The sequence below is a fragment of the Antechinus flavipes genome, chromosome 2 (genome assembly GCF_016432865.1).
Source record: "Antechinus flavipes isolate AdamAnt ecotype Samford, QLD, Australia chromosome 2, AdamAnt_v2, whole genome shotgun sequence".
NCBI lineage: Eukaryota > Metazoa > Chordata > Mammalia > Dasyuromorphia > Dasyuridae > Antechinus > Antechinus flavipes.
In genome coordinates, this window is record NC_067399.1 from 482,312,852 (window position 1) to 482,336,305 (window position 23,454).

The 23,454-nt window shown below is 33.1% G+C and overlaps 1 protein-coding gene across 1 annotated transcript in view; it reads right to left on the bottom strand.

The window, feature by feature from the left end:
* Nucleotides 1-23,454, bottom strand: part of ITFG1 (integrin alpha FG-GAP repeat containing 1) — a 298,986-nt gene that overhangs the window by 30,841 nt on the left and 244,691 nt on the right. The window contains exon 14 of the mRNA XM_051979798.1: nt 13,306-13,384. Within this exon, the coding sequence (XP_051835758.1) occupies nt 13,306-13,384 (79 nt within the window). The remainder of the gene's footprint in view (nt 1-13,305; nt 13,385-23,454) is intronic.

Sequence of the window (23,454 nt, forward strand, 5' to 3'; positions counted from 1 at the left end):
AATTCATGATAAAGTAAAAGTGTTTTCCACATGGGAGAAGCAACTGTGGAAGGCATGTGTCAAAGTTTTAGTTTTTATATACAGCTTTTCCTGACCCTTCCAAATGCTACCTTATACTTAACACTTCCCTGCATTGTATTTGTATTGATTTTTTTATATTTATGCTGTATATTTTTATTGAAGTACTTGTTATCTCTCCCCTTAGAATAGAAGCTCCTTGAAAATAGGGATTATTTCATTCTGTGTCTGTCTCTTGTCCCTAGCACAGTGCTTGGCATATAGGAGGTGCTTAATAAATATTGGCTGACTGAGTGGAGAAATGGGTTTCTCTGTGAAAAGAACCCATTTCTCCCCTAAATCACTGAGCTCAAATATATAGAAAAGTAGTGCCATTGCAGTGAAGGGCATTGTTGGTTTTAGAATGGAAAGAAAATGTGTCACCCAAGGGCACAGTAATTCTAAATGGCTAATCAGTTGGATTACACATCTGAAATCTTTTATGACAGGAGAATTTGATTCTTTGATGAACTGTAGTGAATTAGGTATTGGCTAATAAAAAAAAAGTTGAGTGAGTACTGAACCTCTATAAATCTGTTGCTAAGATATAATCTGTCAAATGGTGTTATGTAGGCTGCTGTCATCCTGGAATTCTGTAGGTATTTTGCTGCTCTTTTCACTGAAGATTTCTACAGAAAGGTGAAAACAAATGGCCTTTTTATAGCAAGCAAAATAATTTAGCCTCTGATTAATATAAATGATTTATTCTCCTCTCTTCTCCCTCTTTTTCTTGCTCTCCCTCCCTTCCTTTCCTCTTTTCTCTCCTTCCCTTCTCTCTCTTCCCCTCCTTTCTTCTCTTTTCCTCTCCTTCCTTATTCCCACCTTTCTTCCTTCCTTCCTTCCCTCCCTCCTCTTCTCTGTCTCTTTCTTCTTCCTTTTTTTCTCTTTGTTTTATTTCTCTTAAAGCTAGTTGGACATGTAGAATCCAACAATTCTTTAAAGAATAATTTTCGATTATTTTATTTCAGTATTACCAAAAATACATTGATAGCAAGCTTATGTTACATTGTATAATTTTTCTGAAAAAAGAAATCATATTAGAGTAATGACAGAAGTTGGCTATGGAGTCCCAAGCATAAGAAAATTCAAAATCAAGATAGCCTATAGTTGGAATCTTTGTGCTTTGGAGGTGGAGTTTAAGCTATTCTTGTAACATCTCTATTTGTATTAACTGTTTTTCTTAAGATTCAGTAGGAGTAGTTTAAAAAAGGACAATACATAATTAATTTTTTTTCAATTATATATGTAGGTAATAGTCAATCAAGAGTTAGGATACTTAAAATACACATTAAGTCATTAGAATTAGGGGAAATTAGTGATTCAGAGGCTTTCAACATTTGGAACTTGAATGGTTCTCTTTGAGCTTTAGAGAGGGAGGGAATACTTTTACTTAATAAATTAATCTCTTTGGCAAGCTCAGAATGTGTTATTATGACAAGATAAATCTAAAATACAGAGCTTAAAAATTTTATTGGGAAAAGAGTGTGTTGTCTATACATGCACTTGCATAATGATTTGAAGGAGGATATTTTGTCATTTTCAAATTGTTCTCTTCAAATATCCATTGGCTCCAATATTGAAACTTACTGAAACTTAACTTTATAAAGGAAGGAAAAAGACCCACATGTGCAAAAATGTTTACAGCAGCTCTTTTTGTGGTAGCAAAGAATTGGAAAATGAGTAGATGCCCATCAACTGGGGAACTGTTGAACAAGTTGGTATATGAAAATAATGGAATAGCGTTATTTTACAAAAAATGATGAACAAGCTGATTTTAGAAAGTCCTAGAAAGATTTACATGAACTGATGTTGAGAGAAATAAGCAGAACCAGGAATACATTGTATACAATAACAGCAAGAATGTGCAATGATCAACTATGAAAGACTTGGTTCTTCTCAGTGGTTCAGTGATTCAAAGCAATCTCAATAGACTTTGGACAGAAAATGTCATCTGCGTCCAGAAAAAGAACTAAGGAGACTAGAATGTAAATCAACACATGCTATGTTCATTTTTTTTTTCTGTTTTTTTTTTTTTTTTTTTTATCCCATGGTTTTTCTTTTTTGCTCTGATTTTTCTTTCCTAACATGATTTATAAAGCAATGTGTGTTAAAATAAACAAACAAATAATAAATTTTTCAAAAAAGAAATCTGACTATCTTTGAGAAAGGAAAAAAAAATCTAATAGCCAGAAGTAAACACATAGCATATTAATTCTGTGAGCTCACATGTTAGATAAATGAACTAAAATTGGAGGTAAAAATCACTTTTACTTATAAGGGGAATAAAATAATTACTAAGAAGTCATTCTAGAGGACAGCTTGCAAACAATAGAGAATTGATAAGCAATACAGGGCAATTACAGCATCTCTAAGTGATTCTCTTGATTTACCATTATGTATTCCAAGATATAGCTTATTTTTTTCCATCTTTCCTCTTTTCCTATATTTACAAATGACTTCTGTCATGGTAGCTTTTAAAACATTCACTTCTAATTTACTTACTAGCTATATATAACAGGGAAAAAAAGACCAGTAAAAATTTAAAAAATGTTGGTTGTTGTTTCCAAGATAATGGGATATATAGAATGATTAAACATTAAAACAAATGTGTTTGAAAGGTGGCTTTAATGTTTCATATTTACTTTTGTGCGTGAGTGCATGTATATTTTTACACCTTTCAAATCAAAAATGCAAAAGAAGAATAAATGGTTTGCTTTGTAGAAGACATTAAAACTCTTTCATTCCACCAATCTACTTCACTAAAATACTTGAATTATTAAATGATTCCCTACTGGTAAAGACAGTTAATATCCTTACTAATTAACAGTGAATATTTATTCTTTTCTATACAATTAAGTTTATCATATAATATCACTAATAGAAATTCCAAAATATTGGTTGATTAAAAACTAAGTGCTTCAAATTACTTAAACATCAAAGAATAGCCAGAATATTGCAATAGGATATATTTCATAGATTTTTATATGAGTTTCTTACCATAGATCTTAATTATAACTTTTCACAGCAAAGTGAGTTTGTTCCCGAGTTTGTGCAATATTTTTTATTTATAGATATAGGGAAACTGTTCCTTTGAACTATTATTAATATTATAATAAATAATAAATATTATAATAAAAATAATACTTTGGCAAAAACTAAAAAAAAAGTTGAACTCACTTGGAAAAAAGTTTGAAAAGTAATACAATCAAGATGCTACTCAGTCAATATTAAATAAAATTAATAAAATAGGCATTTAAATTCTGTAAATAGTAAAAATATAGACTCATAGATTCAGCTTTGGAAAGAACCTCCTAAGTTCATCTAGTTAAATCCTCTCACTTTATAGAGAAGAAAACTGAAGCCCACTGAGGAAAAGTTAAGGTCATAAGACAAAAAACAGAAGAGCTCATACTTGAACCCAGATTCTTATACTCTAAATTTAGTGCTCTTTCTGATGCACCAAGGTACCTCTTTAAATTAATTTAATTACAACTTAAATAAGTACTATCATTGTGAAGTTTAGTTTGCGTCTAAATGAAGACATATCGTATCCCACATACATGTTAGAACTTTCAAAGTAAATCTATTTTTTAATGTAAAATATATTAAGAAAATTGAAATCTCTCATAAAAAGAAAATTGAAATCTCTCATAATGAAATCAATAAAAGCACAAATCCAATGTCATAATATCTACTTATTCTGTGGAATACATTTTTCCTTCTGAATATTTAACAAAATAATTTCCCAATATCTTCTACTTTTATACACTTTACATGTAAAAGTCTTCATATATCTGTGACTGAAAAAAGTTACTTTTCAATTTTAAATGTAATGATACTAAGTTCCTTATCAAGGAAAACGGTAAATTCCTGGTCCATAAATGTCTGTGACAGTCTCCTCTGTCTCAGATCAATCTAACCACACTTTATGTTAATATCACTATAATGAATCATCTATAACCCAACAGCTAGTATATTTGCAGGTCAAGTGGGCAGGCAGATGTTTCTGTTAGAAAATCCATCTGTTATATTTACCACAAATCAATACTAAATGAGGCAAAGCTAATAATACCTTATGCTTCTATAGAGTTTACAAAATAACTTTATAAGTCGGAAAAAAAAAACATTTTTACCTTCATTTTACAGAGATAAATGACTTGCCTAGTGACACATAATTATTTTCAGAATTAGGATTTACACTCCTCTCTCTTGATTGTAACTCCAGACATCAATTGCACAAGAATAAGAAGAATCAACAGGAAGAGAATAATTTGTGTTTGCTTTCAATGTTCCTATGTTTTAGAGAATTACTATGAATAAATGAAAGCAACACCATATAAGTTTTTGAGTTAAACTATTTTCACTATACCATTCTGTAGATGTTCCTTTTACAATAATTACATAAAAGGGAAGAAAATCAACATAAAATTGCAGTATGATTCTTAAAATTCTTTACATGATAACTCTTTAAACTGATTAGTTAAAATAGTTACCATCTAAGGGTTTAAGATATACTAAAAATGATTATTACCTTAAGCACTCATGAAATATAGATTTTAAAATATGTTTTGTGTGTGATATTTCCTTGGTTCCTTATCAGATTCAAAATTTGGCTTGATACAATTTGCCAATTAATAGTTAATAAACATTTATTAAGTGCTTGTTATGTTCAGACACTATGCTAAGCATTGGAGATACAAATAAAGGCAAAAGACAATCTTTGCTCTTAAGGAATTCACAGCCCTATGGAAGAGACATGTCCAAACTATGTCCAAACAAGCTGCATAAATTGGATTATATCCTGTATAAGCAGGATAAATTGGAGATAATAAATAGAGAGAAAGCACCAGAATTAAAGGAGATCAGGAATGGCTTTCTATAAAAGGAGGTAGAGAGGTAGAGATCAAGAGGAAGAACACTCTAGGCACAAGGGACAGGAAGAGAAAATGTTCAAATCAAAGAGCAACAAGGTGGCCAGTGTTACTAGAATGCAGAATATGTGGGAGAAGGAAGGGAGGTATAAGGTATAATATAAGGTATAAGAAGACTGGAAAGCATTGTGTATGAAAGGCTTTGAATGACAGATGATTTTATGCTTCATTGTGGAGGTAACAGTCACTGGAGTTTACGGAGTTGAGGGTGGCACAGTCAAACCTGTGCTCTCGGAGGACCACTTGGCAGAGGATAGATTGGAGAAGGTAGAGACTTATGCCGGTGGGGGGGGGGGGAGAAGGGAGGGGGGAGAAGGAGGCGAGGGAGAGAAGGAGGCAGTACTGACCAGTTGGCTACTGCAATATCCAAAAATGAGGTAAGGAAGGCCTGCACCGGAGGGTGGGGGAAATATCATAGAAAGAGAGAAGGATCCTATGCAAGAGATGTTCTGAAGTTAAAATTGGCAGGTCTTGGTAAGAGATGGATATATGGAGTGAGAGAATGAGAAGCAAAAGACAGTGCTAAGTTGTGAGTCTGGTGATGTGTTTTTGACAGTGGAGTTAAGAAGAGGGAAAGATTTGGGGAGAAAGATGAGTTCAATTTTAGACATGTTAAATTTAAGATGTCTATGGGATATAGAATTCAAGCTGTTCAGAAAGCACTTGGATATGCAAGACTAGAGGTCAGCAGAGATATTAGGCCTTAATTAATGGATATGAAATTCATGAGCATAGAGATGATAACTGAAATTATCTTGAAAGTACTTTTTTAAATATGGAAAAATAAAATCTTGATTTCTGATTCAGGATGTCATTATTAAAAGAGTTTTCAATATTAGCTAACTGTTAAGTTAAAACCCTTAAAAATAACTTTTGGCAGCTTACTAGAGATTACATGATATTAGATGCTCTCTAGAGCACATTCAAATGTCTTCAGGATTGTAAACTACTATTGAAAGATTATTTGCAGGCAATATGGTATAGCAGTCAGAATGCTGGATGTCAAATCAGGAAGATGTGGATTTAATTTCCATTTCTGACACTTAATAGCTGCATAACAATCAGCAAGTCACTTGCCCTGTATGAATCTCAGTTTATTACTTTATTAAAAAGGAATGCTAATAAAAAAGATAGTAACTCCTCACTGGGTTTTTATGAAGCTCAACTAACACACTATATAGCATTGTATGTATTGCATACATACAATAGTACTATGATACTATTAATAATACAATTTAACAACTATAGCTAGCATTTATTCAGCCCCTTAAGATTTATAAAGCACTTTACAAATGTTATCTTTTCCTATCTTCAAAATTACTCTGGAAGGGAGATGCTATTACTATCCCCATTTTATGGATGAGTAAATAAGGGACAGTCAGAGCTGAAGTGGCTTGTCCAGGATCACCCAGTTGGTAAGGGTTTGAGATCAGACTTAAATTAAGCTTTTTAGATCTGGTGCTCTAGCCACTATACTATCTAGCAGCTTGCGGAGTAAATCAGATTTGAAAATCACTGCTACCCAGTTCTTTAAAATTTTGAAGGTTACATTTGTAAACAAATCTGTGGAAGCGAATGTGAGGATCAAATGAGAATCCTGGTGGAGCACTTAGTCCCTGGCACAGTGTGGATGCTATGAACACACAATGATTCTCTTCACCACCCCCTTGACTGAGTTTAAGAAGTGAATGTTAAAGGCAATTCTGCTCTTCTTTTCACTCAATAACCTTTTGTGGAGAGGATTGGTCAGGAAGAGCTGGGTTTGAATCCAGCCTCAGATATGTCCTGATGTGTGGCCTTGGACAGATCATTTAACTTGTAAGTACCCTACACACCTTTCTAAGATGAGAAGTTGGAGAGAAAGTGAAGGTTTACTTTAGTACTATAAGTACCTAATGAGGAGTTTCCTTCACCAATGAAAACATAGCTCTGTCAAAACCCAAAAAAGCAAACATACAAAACCTCCAAAATGTTCCTGCAGCAAAGAATCATGTCAGAGATTTGGATCTGTGAACTGGTCTTTACTGCAGAACATAATGGCATTTTTGGTTTGTTTTTGTTGTGTAAGGCATACATCTTATCACTGAACTGACTAAAAACCTAAACATTTTATTGAAATCTAATGAAGGACACTACAGCAACAAGAAAGAAAATATCAGAGGCATCAATATTGAGCAAAGAATAAGATCTCAAGCTTATGCCTTGATACCAAATGCTCTTCATTCTAACCAAGGTTTGTTGAATTATTTACAACTTGTGGGAAGAAAAAACATCTGCTAGCAAAGGCTTCATAAGCAAAAACAGACAAATATTATTCTTTCTTTTCCCCACCTCCCGAAATTGTTTTGCAGCTGAATCTTACTGTGCTGGCATCTATACTGAATATAAATACTATCCTGGAAGTCAATGTGTAAGTACCATTTCATGAAGAAAGTCTTTTTGTTTGTACTAGAACTCCAATTTCTTCTTTAGATATTTCTTTTCTTTTTCTTTTTAAAAATAGTTTTATCCTTAAGATTTCAGAATAGGCATTCAATTCATCTGCAGCTGTAGGAATGGGATTACTACTTGTTAGGCAGATGGATAATTTTCAAACCCTGTGACAGCTTCCTTTGAAGCTGTATCCTTCCTGCAGTTCATTCAACTAAGCAAATGGTAATATCAGCTGTTGCTAATGGTTATTCTTTACTTGGATTATTTATTTACTGATTGACTTTCACTAGAGAAAAATCATTTCCCATTTGATTATGACTTTTTCAGAATTATAGTTTGGCTAACTATTTGGTTGATGGAAGATTAAAGTAAATAAAGCTATGTTACCAAAACATGACAGTAGTTATGATCCATTCCATTTCAAGAAAGTAGTAGACCAGATAGCCTGAAATAGCAGATATTAAAAATTTTTTCCATTCATCTTTGTAGTAGTTGATTATATATGATAGACTAATATCAAACTATTTGCATTTCTTAAGAATTTACATATGCATGAATAAATGTATGTAAAAATATATGCAACACACTTATGTATATATGTATTGTCTTCGTTAATAGCTTAAGCTATGAGAGCAGCACTTGTTTCATTCTTTGTTTTTGTGTTTCCAGTAGTTTGCACAGTCTTGCACTTAATAAATGCCTGTTGACCAATGAACAAAGAGATGAAGTGTTTGAGTGTTTGAAGTAACAGAAAGAAAGCTAGAATTTGAAATTTGCTGAAGATAATCTGTACATATCTAACAGGCCTACAAATGGCTGTTCAAGAGTTGGAAAACTCCAAACAAAATCATGGTGAACATAAATGGGAACAGTAAAGAGAAGAGAGTCAGTTTTGCTTTTTGATTTACCTGAACTCTCACTGTATGGAGAGAGAAGGAATTTAGATGAAAAAATCTATATGTGGACAACTGAAAGAAGACTTCATTTTAGGAAACTAGAGTGACCTCTATGTATGAGAGAAAAGCACAAAAAATAAAAAAAAATAAATAAAATTTACCACCTCTAGAGTCCCTAGTGGAAAATTATTGACCGTAGAGTGGAATATGAATGATTATTACCAAATTTGGGGAAAAAATTTTGTACATATGCTTGAGATACATCCTTTTCAATAAACTAAAATCTGCAGCCACTATGAATTTTATTACATCCTTATTAAATGCTCCTTTGCCTTTTAACATGCTGTGCTGTCAATCTGTCATGCATTATACTGCTCTTGTTTGAATCATGTGATTATTTAATAACAGTTTTCAAAATATATGAAGGGTGACAGAGGTTGACAGTTACTTGGATTTTTCTCAAAAATATTAACAAATAGCTATCTCAGAAGGTTTAAAAGGAATAACTCCTGTTCTATTACAATGGGATGAAATAAATAATTTCAGTGCTCAACAAACAAAGGTTAGTCCCAACACAGGTATTATTAGTCAATGAGTAACTATTTGATAGGTCACAAAATTTTTCACATACTCCTAAATATGATATTCCAGCTTAGTAGATTTAAATATTAATTTACAGGGAATTGACTTCCCATTACTGATTACTGACTATTTTGCAAAAGGAATAAATAAAATATAGGTTCTAAAACATAGGAGACCCACAGCCCTAAGGCTCCTAGGACAAAAGTACTTTCATTTAATTTTATTTTTTTAAAGTTTCACAGAGTATTACTGCCTATTTGGAAAAGTAATGAAGTCTCAGTAATATAAGCTCCTAATAACATTTGGCTATTCAGACTTTGATGGGAAATGGAGTGAAACCAGAGGGAATTTGGTAAAAATAAGGAGATCTGTCTACAAGCAAAACATAATTAGGTTGGACCATTTCGGTGATAATACATGTCGGTTGTCTTTTCTGGCAGTAGGTTCAGCAATCTGCATTTGGATTCCTGCCCCTTCTAACATGGCCTAGGTAGAAGATTTAGAAATTCTTCAGTAACTAAAGACTGTACTAGGATTTTTATAATGTAAGAATTATAGTTTACTAATAGGACTACCCTCAGTTTTTTGTTTGTTTGTTTTGGTTTTGGTTTTTTGGTCAGGAACGAGGAAATCTGAAACTGTGATTTTACTGGTATGGAAATTCTTTTTCCCAACATAGGCCAGTAATTTCTGGGTAGCATATAGTCTTTAAAGAATCAATGGGTTCTCTGAGAAGATAAGTGACTTGCCCAGAGTTACAAAGGTAGCATGGACCAGAGACAGGAATCCCATTTCCAAGTCTAGGACTTTAACCACTATTTCAGGCTCCTCTCCTGCTCAGTCAGGGAAGGATGCCTGGTAGTATTTCTTGTTTAATTTCAATGCTTCTGGTAAGGAAAAATGTGACCTTGCTTATACATAATAACTGGGCAGCCAGGAGATTTTCTTACAGTGGTCAACAGAGTCATGGAGTCTCTTCATCTATGGTATATAATACATTTTTTATTTTTTTATATTCTGCCAGTATAATACAATGTGCATGACAAAAAACAATTCTAAACAAATACATTTAAATACAATTACAGTAATAGCGGGACAGAGAGGCTTTTATGTTCTTAGTCATCACTAACACTAGGGAAAAGAATATCCACTCTGTCTTCAAAGTTACATACTCAAGGATATGTGCAAAGTTATGTTGCTATGGAGACTCATTAAAGGCTCTACTACTTTTAGAGTGATGAAAATTTCTTTCTCATTCTCTTTCAGAGATAAAAACTCTACTCACTTCCTTTTTTATACCCTCAAATACTGATTCTATAGAAAGTTCTGAGTGAAAATATAACAGTAAAAAGCATTGGATTAGAAATCTGGAAGCCTGTATTTTGCTATCAGATCTGTAACTAACGAATTTCATGTAACTAACTCAATTTCACTATCAGATATGGGTTGAATTCAGTTGTCTAAGTTTCTATGGGACAACTAGGTAGTGCAATGGAAAGGAGGTTGGTCCTGGAGTCAAGAAGACCTAAATTCAAATATAACCTCTGTGTGAATCGAAGCAAGTTGTTTAACTGTATTTGCCTCAGTTCTTATAAAATGAGCTGGAAAAGAAAATGGCAGACTGCTCCAGAATCTTTTTCAAATAAACCCCAAATAGGGACATTGATGAGTCAGACATGACAATGACAACAGGGTTCTTATGATTCAACAGCCTTGTCTATGAAATGATAGATCACTTCAAATCACTTTAAGTTTTGCATTGTCTCTTCCTTTCTTTTCTCGACCCATTAGAACCACTTTAGTTGAGATCCTTTCTACTTCATCTACAGATTATTGTAGTACGTTAGGTGGTCTTCTGGAATCTAAATGTTGCTTCTTCTTAATGATCTTGAAAAAAACTGCCAAGATTATCCTTGATTTTATCATTTCTATTATCATTATTATTTTCACTTGCTTCTTATTGGTTACAGAAATCCAAATTCCTTATGTTTGTCCCTCCTTGTAAATTCAATCAACTTTTCCAGCCTCATTTTTAATGACCCCTTTATAGGAAATATGTGTCACTTAAACTGATGTTAATGAAATATGCACCATGCATTCTTTCTTATGGTCTTAATTTTTGTTATTTTCTTTCCTGGAATGTCCTCCTTTCCTTACTGAAAAAAAATCTATCATTTCAAAGTTCAGGTCAGAAAGCTCTTCATGTTCCCTTCCTAGATCAGTCCAGAGAGGAGACAACATGTCTTCTACTAGACTGCAAAACCTATAAGAATAGGTTCTGTACTTTATGTAATTTTTTTTTTCCAGGTACCTTGTACAGAGTTGATATTTGATGAATTAAAATGGAGTAACATCTTTCAGCATGGTCTTCCTCTGTAATGGGCTGAGGCTTGAGTTGATGCACTGAGGTCCCAAGCACATGAGGCTAAATAGTAATTGGACCATACTCTATTAATATATATGCTTGGAGAAAGAATGGCCCCCACCCACTCTTTGTGTAAGTCCTGATGTGTTGTATAGGAAATGATGATTTTGGTGGGTGGAGGCAAGGAAGGGAAAAGAGAAGTGGAAAGAGAGGCTGCTGGCTAGCATCTTGTCACAGCTGCTCACATTGCTATCGTGACCCCCCTTCACCTGCAATCCCCCTTCACCTCTGCTGGCTGGCTTCCTGTCGCAGCTGCTCGTATTGCTATCGCAATCCCCCTTCACTTCAAAAAGAATAAAGATTGAAGATTTTTCCCTTAACCTAAATTCCTGACTCCGGCTGATTTTAAATTCACAGTCATCACATTCCTCAAGTCATCAAGTTGCATCTTCAAAGGCCTCTAAATATTTACACTGGAACTGACCTAACTTTGGCTTACTTCTTTAGTATGTGTCATATTCAAGACCTAGCTACATCCAGCTAACTATAGTTAGTGTAGTGATTTTTGATCCATCTACTCTGGAAAGCTCTGTTCAAGGATCTTTTGTCATTCTAGAATTTCCATGCTTTGACATTAGTGACCAAATAAATATCATAGCTCCAAATTTTGGGTGGGTTATTATGGTCATATTCCCCAAAGGTGATTTCAATTCAATAAGTACAGTCCATTTAGCTAGGATATACATTTGTGTGTGGAATGTAGCATGAGTTTGCTTGAAATATTTGATCTATTACTATAAGTTTATGCTCACTATATTATTATTCAGCAGTGGTTATGTGACTGAGAGTTATGCTGGCTTAAGTGACTGTCCCAAATAAGTGCAATTAAATACAGAGGATAGTGATGTTACAGTATATTTGATTTATATCAGACCATAAGACAAAAATAATGATGACTTGACAGGTAATTTTTTCTGATTTATTTTTTCTTTTGCTCACCAGGAAAAAACCTTTTAAGATGTTGAAGAAAGAAGAGTTATCTATAATTCTAGTTCTGTGAAGATAGGACCATGTTTATCTATACTTCTATATTCTTCCACCTCTGGAACTCTTCAAGTAGTGAATTAAAAGTTTAAAATTGTTTCTATTACTCATTTAATTGATAAATATCATTACTACATATACTATGCCCAGGGTCTCAGTAAGTTCTAATTCTTAATAAATACAGTCATTCTAATATCAGATTTGGTACAGCTTATTTCATTCAATTCTCCATAGTCTGGACTTATTCCTGATAATCATTTTTCCCATCAAATGACCTTTTGCAATTTATAACTGGAATTGCTTTTATATAAAAAATTTAATAGATCTAACAGATATTTCTAAATAATGTTAATAGTTTCTACTCCAGTTTTAGGAAATAAGGAAGAGGTAGTATATTAGATTTTGGTAGTATTTCCGAATTTCTTCTTAAGATGATTTTGAATGAATCAGTATATCATAACAGCAATACTATAAGAGAAATGCTTGGTTTGATTTAAAGGACTTTTACTAATTGAATGTCTGATCCCAGACAAGTCAGGCATTCTACCTACCAATCTCTCAATTTCTGTAACTGTTGAATGAAATGACAATGTTATCTCAAAGTGGTCTTATTATTTGAGGTGGAGATTAACAAGAGGAAAAGTACTTTTAGATTTCCAAGAGAACACATATATATGTAATTTAAGAAAGTGTCAGATTTTGTATAAAGGGAGAGTGGTATACTGTCATCATTTTCATTTAGAAGCCATTGTGCCTAATTTACCTTGCCAATTTTGCCCAAAAAGCTCTCAGTTTCAAATATTAAATGATTCTAACTTTATGACAGTCACCACAACTAGGGAAAAATAACATGACAGGAATAGTCATGTTCATGGATGGTGACAAGCTTATCCTATTACAGAGAAAGAAGAGACACTTTTTCAGAACGCCTCAATCATATTAAGTAGAGAATAATAAAGAAGAAACATTAGACATTACTGACTTTTGTCTATCTTACCTGAACCATTTTTCAGATAGCCATTTGCATCTACAGTTGTGTACATGATGTAAGGTCCAGGCTGATTCACTCCAAAGGGCTGTAAGGAAAAAGGAATATTCTATATCTCAGAAAGTAAGGGAATAGGTGTACTTCATTCAACTTGACATTCATAATAAAAATAATTTTAATGAAAATAACAGTCAAAAGGGGCTTTCAGACACTTAAGAAAGCTGCTAAACATTGGTAAAACTTGAGAAGAAATTCCTTATTATTAATGCTTTAAGTTATTTATGGTTCAATCTTTAAAATTCAATGAACTAGTTATTATTAAAATTGTGCTACTAGTGGAGGTAATTCTGTAGGGTATACAGAAAAGTGGGTATATTCATTTCAAGCCAAATTTGCTATTACACTGTTGGTCCACCATAGAATAAAACCCATAACAGTGTGATTAATGACATTTATTTAATGTTAAATGCAGCATTAATTCTCTTTTTGTGGGTTGCAGTGAATGTTTCAAAAGAGATGACTTTCTCCCATTAAAATATCAAAATAAACAAAATCCATTCATGCTAATTAGAAAGGGAAAAGGTTTGCTATTAGTTCCAGCACATTTGAGATCCTAGACTCAATTTAGAAACAAGTATTATCACCCTGCAGTTTAGCAAATCTGATAAGGCCAGAAAGGATATGGGAAAGTAGTGAGATGAGTCTCTAACAAGTATATCACTTCACCATTCCTGAAACACTCCTGAAATGGTGAATTAGATGACAGAATTTCTTCCATCTATAGAAAAAGTCTATTTAAATAGGACATTTAGGATTTGAATCCTATGGGGAGAATTGTGGAAGAAATCCAAGTGGCAATTTGGAATGTAGTTTAGAAATCTTTAGTTTAACATCAGAAATCCTTCTTTCCTGTCTGTTATGGCAATATGATGACCAAGACTGACCGCTCATAGCTCTCCTTATCATTTGTTATGATTTAATCTGATGTTTTGCCAAAGTAATATCACCTCTCAAGGTGATTTTAAAGAAAGAATCCAACTAGATGGACACTATAGTATTTTCTCTAACACTATATGAATCTGGGAATCAATACATTCTTCAAAGATAGTGGTGGAGAGGCAGGGGAAAAGAAAGGCCAAAATGAGAAGATCCAGAGTAATGTAAGCAGATGAATCACCTAAATAATATCTTCAGTGAAAGAGAGTGAATAAAAGACATTATCAAGGATATGTAAAGAGATAGGACAGGTATGAAATAAAACTGATGAATAGGCACTCTGAATGGTATATTGGAATGTATAATATATTAAAGGACTTAAAGGAAAGTCTCCAAGATTTGGAATAGATCATCTGTAGATTTATAAAAAGGCATTTACAATATTTGCACAGGTTTCAATTGGTTGTTCTCTGTACCAGTAGAATTGTTTGGTTGTCTTTTCCCTTGAAAAGAACCAAAATATCATCTCTATGTTAAGAGTCAAGTCACAGCGCTTCTGACTGTGGCTGATCAGACCATTACAAGCTCAGAATGTTCTGCCACAGGTCAGATATAAATAGTCCATATGAACATATGGATTTTCCAACTGTGCATCTGGCATTTCTTTTGAACTACTTCAATTCTGCTTTGGTTATAGAGCACAGCACCTTCTCTGATGGGGGTATGGCATGTTGGCTGTTCCTGTGCCAGCATCTCCCAGGTCATGCAATTACTTTTAAAGAGAAAACCTGAGAATGACCTTGTATCGCATTTTCTGACCACCACATAAGAGCTTGCCCTGTGTGAGTTCTCTATAAAATAGTCTTTTTGGCATGTGGACATTTGGCATTCAAATAATGTGGCCAGCTCCACTGAGTTGAGTAGAGTATGAATGCTTGGTAGTCTAATTCAAGAAAGGACCACAATGTCTGGTCCTGCTATGTGATCTTCAGAATCTTCCTAAGAATTCAAATGAAAGTGTTTTAGTTTCCTGGCATGGCACTGGTACTGTCCAGGTTCACGGGCAAAAACAATGAGGTCAGTACATCAGCTTTGTTGATCTTCAATTTGGTAGTCAATCTAATATCTCTCCTCTCCCCCACTTTCCTTCAGAGCCCCCCAAACACTGAATTAACTCTAACAATGCTTGTGTCAACCTGGCAGTGAAAAGTACACTGTCAATGAAAGTAAATGCTATGGATAAATTCACTTACCAATGGAGTAACTACTTAGGGATGCACTGAATTAAATAATGAAATAATGGTAATTCAAATTTACCTATCATCTTAAGATTTATAAAGTGTTTTTTTCATAATAATAGAGGACTAAGTATAATTGATAAATTTTAAGAGACCTATGTTATAGTCCTAGTTCTACCATGTAGCTAAAACTTTGGAGCAAATCACAACTCCCTTGGGCTTCAATTTTTATATTTTAAAACAAGATGAAATGGGACTTGGAAATAACACTAAATAAATATCACAAAAATAGTTTCAAAAGAACTATTTTTATGTGGGGAAAAAAAGAAAATATTTAATTAGCATACCTGATAGAAAGATTATAAAAATCAATCTACTCTTCTTGAATATTAAAGTACTTAATTATTGCTTTAGCTGTCAAAATTTTTAGAAAACCAGTGACATCCATCAATGACATGCAGGAAATCCATAGTGTTTATGGGTATATATGTATATTTGTATATGTAATACATATATGTATATATTTACACATGTATATGTAATATGTGTATATATATCTATATATCTCCATATTTTATATATCTCTGTATATAAATATCTATATCTATATACCAGATATCAGAGTTGTCATTTAATGCTTAAGTAAACTTTTAAAACAGGCATGTACAATATATTAGTTCTAAAGAAGTATAGTAAAAAATTGTTTCCATATTATAATTACACTTATATCGAGAGCCCATGTTACATATGTAGGGAGACAGATTCAAAGACTGGATCTGTGATTTCAATGATAAAAGTAAATGCCCTCTACCAATACTTAACAGTGCCTTGAATGAATGAATGAGTGATAAAGCATTTATTAAACTCTTAATCTGTGTCAGGTGGGGCAATTAGGTGGTATAATATAAAGAACATCAGGCTTGAAGTCAGGAAGATCTGAGTTCAAATCCATTCTTAGACATTTACTAACTATGTGACATAAGCAAGTCATTCAATCCTTATTTTTGCTTTTGTTCTTCAAAAAATAAAATGGGTACATACTGGAGAAGGAAATGGTGAATCACCCCCATATCTTTATGAACAAAAGTTCATGGAGGTCATGTAGAGTTGGATAAGACTAAAGGACAACAACTGTGCTAAGTGCTGAGAATACAATGCAAGCATATAAGATAGTCTGTTGGCTGGTATTTTCTATTTGAATAAAGGATTGTTACAGTCATTTAGTCCTTTCAGTCCAATTCCTTGTGACCCCATTTTTGGTTTTTCTTGGCAAAGATACTGGAGTGATTTGCCACTTCCTTCTCCTTATTTTACAGTTGAGGAAACTGAAGTAAATAGGGGTAAGTGACTTGCCCAGGATCACACAACTAGTGTATGAAGCCAGATTTGAACTAATGAATCTGAATCTTCTTGACTCTAATATAAAGAGTAGTATAAAGGGGGAAGGGGCACACATTTTGTGGCATGGTTTGGAAATCACAGGTATAATGATGTGGAGGTTTGGTTATAAGAAAGATGAAGTGAAAATTCCCTGTCAGGGCAAAATTCAGATTTTAGTGCAGGGAAATGAAGAGAAAAGCTGGACTGCAAAAGGCATGGTTTGTAAATGGATGAAATTGTAGTCTTAGAAGTTACAAATACATATCACAATTAAAATAAGTTCTATATACATCCTTCAGCAAACATATCATAATTATAAAGTTTTATTAGTAGTTTATTCAGTTTCTCAATGTTACTTCATTTGTGAGTAGTAATATAATTATCCTCCCATGATAATTTCCCCCCCCGTATTATGCTATAGGAAAAGCTGTGCTCTTTGACTCTTTCCTAGTCACAGAGTTCTAGAAACTGGGTCTTTGAAAATACTTTGCTACAAATATCTCATCTAGCAATTAAGACATTGCTAAGAGCATATCTTGTGTATCAGTTATTGGAAATAGAGCACTGAATCAAGTTTTCATTTGGGGTTTGACTGTTAAGGTTTCTAGATTTTGGGGGAGGGATAGGTTCTTTTTTTTTTAGATTTTTGATCCATGAATCTAGAGTAAACGATTGTTTTCCTTTTCCTTAAAAATCTCAAGAAAGTAAAGAGAACTGGGATACTCCCCGAGGTAACATGAATTGTCTTTTAATTAACTAAATTTGGCCAATCTGTAATCTCTAGTTTCCCAAATGGTAAGATAACAAAGCTTTTATCGTAGTTTGCTGCAAATGCAAATAGTATCATTTTGGCTGAAATAAAATTCATAGCAAGGTCATTTTGAAAAATTCTTGCCATCTGTTCTATGAACAGTTTAGCATTAGACAATGGCAAGTCTCTTTAACACATGGCAAATGTGATATCTACTATATCATAAGATTCACTCATTTTCCCTCTACTAAAATCAATTTAAAAAGTATTTATCACACTTACTTTTTGCCAGTCACTGTATTAAGTGCTGAGGATTAAAAACAAACCCTAAACCAGCTCCTATCCTCAAAGAGTTCCCATTCAATGAGAAAGACTAAGTATACAATAATCTGTAGAAATTGTACTTCTGAAGTTGATTTTTATAGCCTAAGACTTTATATTTACCTCTATTTAAGTGTAATTTTATATTAAGATTTGGTCAGACGTTTAAGCCTGCAGGTCTTTTTGTATCTTACCCCTGTCATTCTGCATTTTAGTTTTCTTTCCTAATTTTTTTTCATCTTCTATGAATTTGATGAATATACAATATATATCTTTGTCTTCATCATTGATAAATATATTTAAAAAGCACAGAATAAGCACATTTTGCTGGGGTATTTCATTGGAGATCTTTCACATCAACCCTTTAACCATATAAATTAAGGACTACTCTGTGGGTTCAGCCATTTAATGAGTTCCAAATTCATCTAACTGTACTATTACCTGGTCCATATTTCTCATATTTGTCAATAAGAATGGATTAAGAAATTCTGTCAAATGTTTTATCATTAAAATCTAGTTAAACAATGTGTGTGTGTGTGTGTGTGTGTGTGTGTGTGTGTGTATAGATACATGTATCTACATCCATCCATCCATCTATCTATCTATCTATATCTATATGGCATTTCTCCAGCCAGGTTAAACTGGTAAGTTAATTGAGAAGGAAATTAGATTAGTCTTGTATTACTTGCTCTTGAAAAAAACATGCTCTTTGTAATCATGGCACCCTTTAAATTTTTAATGATATGTTTAACAATACCCCCAGGATTCTAAGTCACTAGGTTTTGATTTACAATTCTCTTCCCATTTTCTAAAACTGGGATAAAATTTGCTCTTCTGAAATTCTGTAGTATTTCTTCTATTCTCCATAATCTTTTCAAATATCAATGACAGTAGCTTAGAAATGACATTTGGCAGTTTCTTTAATACCTGAGAAAATAATCCATCTGGGCCTGGTAACAGAATTTATTAAGAGGAACTAAGTACTCTTTTACAACTTTTTTATTTATTTTGGTTATTAACTATTAGTCATTTTTGTTCAGAATCTTCCAATCTAAAGTTCATTCTCTAAGAAAGAAAAAAATAGAATTAAAAGAGAGTTGAGTAACAATTCTGCCTCTTCTCCATTTCCCCTATTCCATTCATTCTAAAGCATTGGTCTTATCCCTACTTTCATTCTCTTCTTTATTCCTAGGTAGTAAATCTCAACCTCCCAAACTCTCAAAGAATTTCTCAGCAAACTCATTTTATTGTTGTTGGTCTTGTCATTTTGAACTTTATCTTGATTAAGACTTTCTTCTTAAAGAAAAAAAATGTTTTGCCACTGTATTTATCTTCCATTATTTGTCCTTGCTCCCATCTTTTCTATGTCTATAAAAATCTAGTTGGTTGGTGATTATCTTGTGTATACATATCAGCCTTTTTATACAATTTCAATATTTATTCCTCATCAGAATGAGTTTTCTTTGTATCTTCATAATTTCAGAGATTTCCATCCCTTTTAAGCTGACATCTAGAGCAGAATTTTAATTCTTTTGACACTCCTTTATGAAGTCTTTGGAATCTTCTCTTATACTTTATCTGAATCTTCTAAAATATGTTTTCATCCTTTGATACAAATATAACATTAATGTGGTCTAAGAAAGATAAACAAAATGGTAAAGTCCTACAAAGTCCTTCATATATTACAATACTTATAGTAGCAATTATTTTATAGCATTTTATTTTTTTCAAATAGATGCAAAGATATTTTCAACATTCACCTTTGTAAAATCTTGTGTTCCAAATTTTTCTCCCTCTCCTCTTTCCTTCCCCCTCCCTAAGACAGCAAGCAATCCGATATAGATTAAACATGTGCAGTTCTTCTAAATATATTTCCATATTCGTCATGCTGCATAAGAAAAATCAGATCAAAAGAGAAAAAAAAAAAAACCACAAGAAAGAAAAAAAAGCAAGCAAACAAACAGCAACAAAAAAGGGTGAAAATTCTATGCTTTGATCCATATTCAGTCTCCATAGTTCTCTCTCTGGATATGAATGGCATTTTCCATCCCAAATCTATTGGAATTTCCTTGAATCATCACCTTGTTGAAAAGAGCTAAGCCCATAACAGTGATCATTGCATAATCTTGTTGTTATTGTGTACTATGTTCTCTTGGTCATTCTCACTTCACTCAGCATTAGTTCATGTAAATCTTTCCAGTTTTTCTGAAATCAGCCTGCTCATCATTTCTTATGGAACAATAATATTCCATAACATTCATATACCATATCTTAGTCAGCTATTCCCCAACTGATGGGCATCCACTCAGTTTCCAGTTCCTTGCCTTTACAAAAAAGGCTGCTACAAACATTTCTGTACATGTGGGTCCTTTGCCCTTTTTTATGATCTCTTTATCTCTAGGTCTCTATAGATCCAGTAGAAATACTGCTGAATCAGAAGGTATACACAGTTTTATAGCCCTTTGGGCATAGTTCCAAGTTGCTCTTCAGAATGGCTGTATCAGTTCATAACTTCACAATGCATAAATATTCCAGTTTTCCCATATCTCTTCCATTATCATTATGTTTTCCTATAATTTTAGCCAATCTGAGAGGTGTAAAATGGTACCTCAGAGTTGTCTTAATTTGCACTTCTCTAATCAACAATGATTTAAAGTATTTTTTCACATGACTAGAAATGGCTTTAATTTCTTCATCTAATAATTATCTGTTCATATCCTTTGACCATTAATGACTTGCACTTTTATAACTTTTGAGTCAATTCACTATATATATTTTATAGCAATGAGGCTTTTATCAGAAAAACTGGCTGTAAATTTCCCCCCCAGATTTCTGCTTCTTTTCTAGTCTTGGTTGCATGCTTCTCTTCTAGTCTTGGTTGCATTGGTTTTGTTTGTGTAAAACCTTCTTAATTTAATGTATTCAAAATTATCCATTTTGTATTTCATAATGTTTTTTAGTTCTTCTTGGCAATGAATTCTTCCCTCTTTCATAGATCTGAGAAGCAGATTATCCTTTGTTCTCTCTTTTATTGTATTAGCTTTTATATCTAAATCAGGAGTCCATTACAACCTATTTTGGTATAGGGTGTATAGAAGTAATTTTTATAGCAGCAATAAAACAAAGTTGAGTGCCAAATAATTTGAAATGGTTGAACAAACTGGCATATTAATGGAATACAAAATTACTGTATTCTTAGAAATGATAAAGAATTCAATGAAACAAAGACACTTACATGAACTCATATAGAATGCCATAAGAACTAAAAGATATGAATAAAATAATATAAAAGATAACAAAACCACAATATGTTATAATTCAGATTATTCAAAGCAATAACTAATATTGATTCTAGAAGACTGATAATGAAACATATTATCCTTCTTTCCTTTCTCCTATCCTAGCTAAAGAAATGGTACAGAGGCAAATGAGGCATATCTTTTTGGACATGACCAATATGTCAGTTTGTTTTGCCTAATAGTATTACTTTGTTACAAGGAAAGGTTCTTTTGGGAGACAAAGTTACTGAGAAATGACAATGATGTTAAAAAAAAGAGACAGAGAAACTAATGTAATGTTAAGACTCCCACCCCGCTCCAAAAATCTGCTTTCTCAAATCTAAAATTATGTATAAGACAATTTTTAGCTCTTGTCTTTTTGTATATCACACAATTTTCAGACAGAGTGATTTGTTCCTCAGTTTTTGATCATTTCCAGCCCATCAGTTTCTCCTTATTAAGAACTGGAGCCATAATAGAAATTTCCTTATTGCTTCTTTCATCTTTTGAAGAAAAAAATCATTTAGGCAAAATAGGAACTTATTAGCTCTCTTTTGGCAAAAAGAGAACTCCCAAAAAGTATTTTTTGGTTTTGTTTTTATATTCCTTAATGCCCAGTACAATACTTTACACAAAGCAGTTGCTTAATAAATGGCTAATGGTGTGGATGTCTGAATGGATAATTGAAGTCCCTTGTAAATTTTTTTTTATCAGACATCCATGTTAGGTTAGTGAACTGTTCCCTAAATTTATCAACTTTTTTCTGCCCAGTTTCATATGGGGTCTCATAGTTAAATATGAAATCATAAAATTATGATTATCAGTAAATATTTGATTTGTATATAATATTTTACATACCTATATACCTGGGGTTCCATAAAAATTTCTTAGGAGAAAAGAGACTATGAGTGGAAAAAGTTTAAGAAGTCCCAGGCTATAAGAATGTTCTGGTGAAATTATTTTTGTTTGTGTGTTTCCTTTTTTAGCTAACTGCTCTCTTTCCTGCCTCTCCCTCCTGGTTCCTGCATTTTTTCACACGAGTACTTCTTGATTTCTCTGCAGCACTTGACAATGCCGACCAACCTTCCTCCTGTGTACTTTCTTTCCTCTGGGTTTTTGTGACAACATTTTTTCCTGGTTCTCCATCTACCTAATTTGTCATCCTCAGTCAATTCTAGTAAATCACCATCTATGTCCTATCAACGAACCGTGGGCACAGGCATACCTAGAAGATGCATTTTATTTCTGATTCTCCTTGTCCTGTAAAATGATGTGAACTACATCACAGGGTATGTCAGCACAACTCACAGGCTCACACAGGACCTTGGGTGTACATCAAGACTCTGTTCTGATCCCGAATCTTTTATTCTAATTCTCTATAAAACTTCATTAATTCCCAAAGGGTTAAATTATCATCCCTCTGCCAAAGACTCCCCGATCCATATATCTAACCCTATTTTCTCTCCTGATCTACTGTTGGATGTCAACCACTGACTATGAAGATATTTCCAAATGGATATAGTAGAGATACCTCAGATATATAACATATCCAAACAGAACTTGTTTTCTCTTTCCAGAAGCTCACTCTTTTTCCTACTTTTCTTTTTTTAATCTTATTTCCTAACTTTTGAATCATCCTTGATTTCTTTGCCTCATGCAATCAAGTGGCTAAGCCAGGTAAATTCTATTTTTTCAACATCATCTAAATCGCTATTACCCTACCTGAAGCCTTTATCACTTGACTATTGCAATAGCATCCTAATTGGTCTTACTATCTCAAGTTTCTCTTCTCCCTGTATTGTAGATTGTATCCCTGTTCATGCTGAACATATCTGCTAAATTGATATTCTATAAATAATGTTATGATTATGTACACCCCTACTCCATAAATTCTGGTAGTTCCTTATTGCTTCTAGGATAGGTATTCTTTTTAAAAAAAATTTTTTATTATAGTAAGTTTATTTATTTTTAAAACACATTGCTGCTTTATGAATCATGTTAGGAGAGAAAAATCAGAGCAAAAGAGAAAAAACATGGGAGAAATAAAAAAACGGAAAAAAGAAGTGAACATGGTCCAGTCTCCTCAGATCTTTTTCTGGATGAAGATGGCATTTTCTGTCCAAAGTCTATTGGGATTGCTTCAGATTACTGAACTGCTGAGAAGAACCAAGCCTTTCATAGTTGATCATCGCACATTCTTGCTGTTATTTTATACAATGTATTTCTGGTTCTACTTGTTTCACTCAGCATTAGT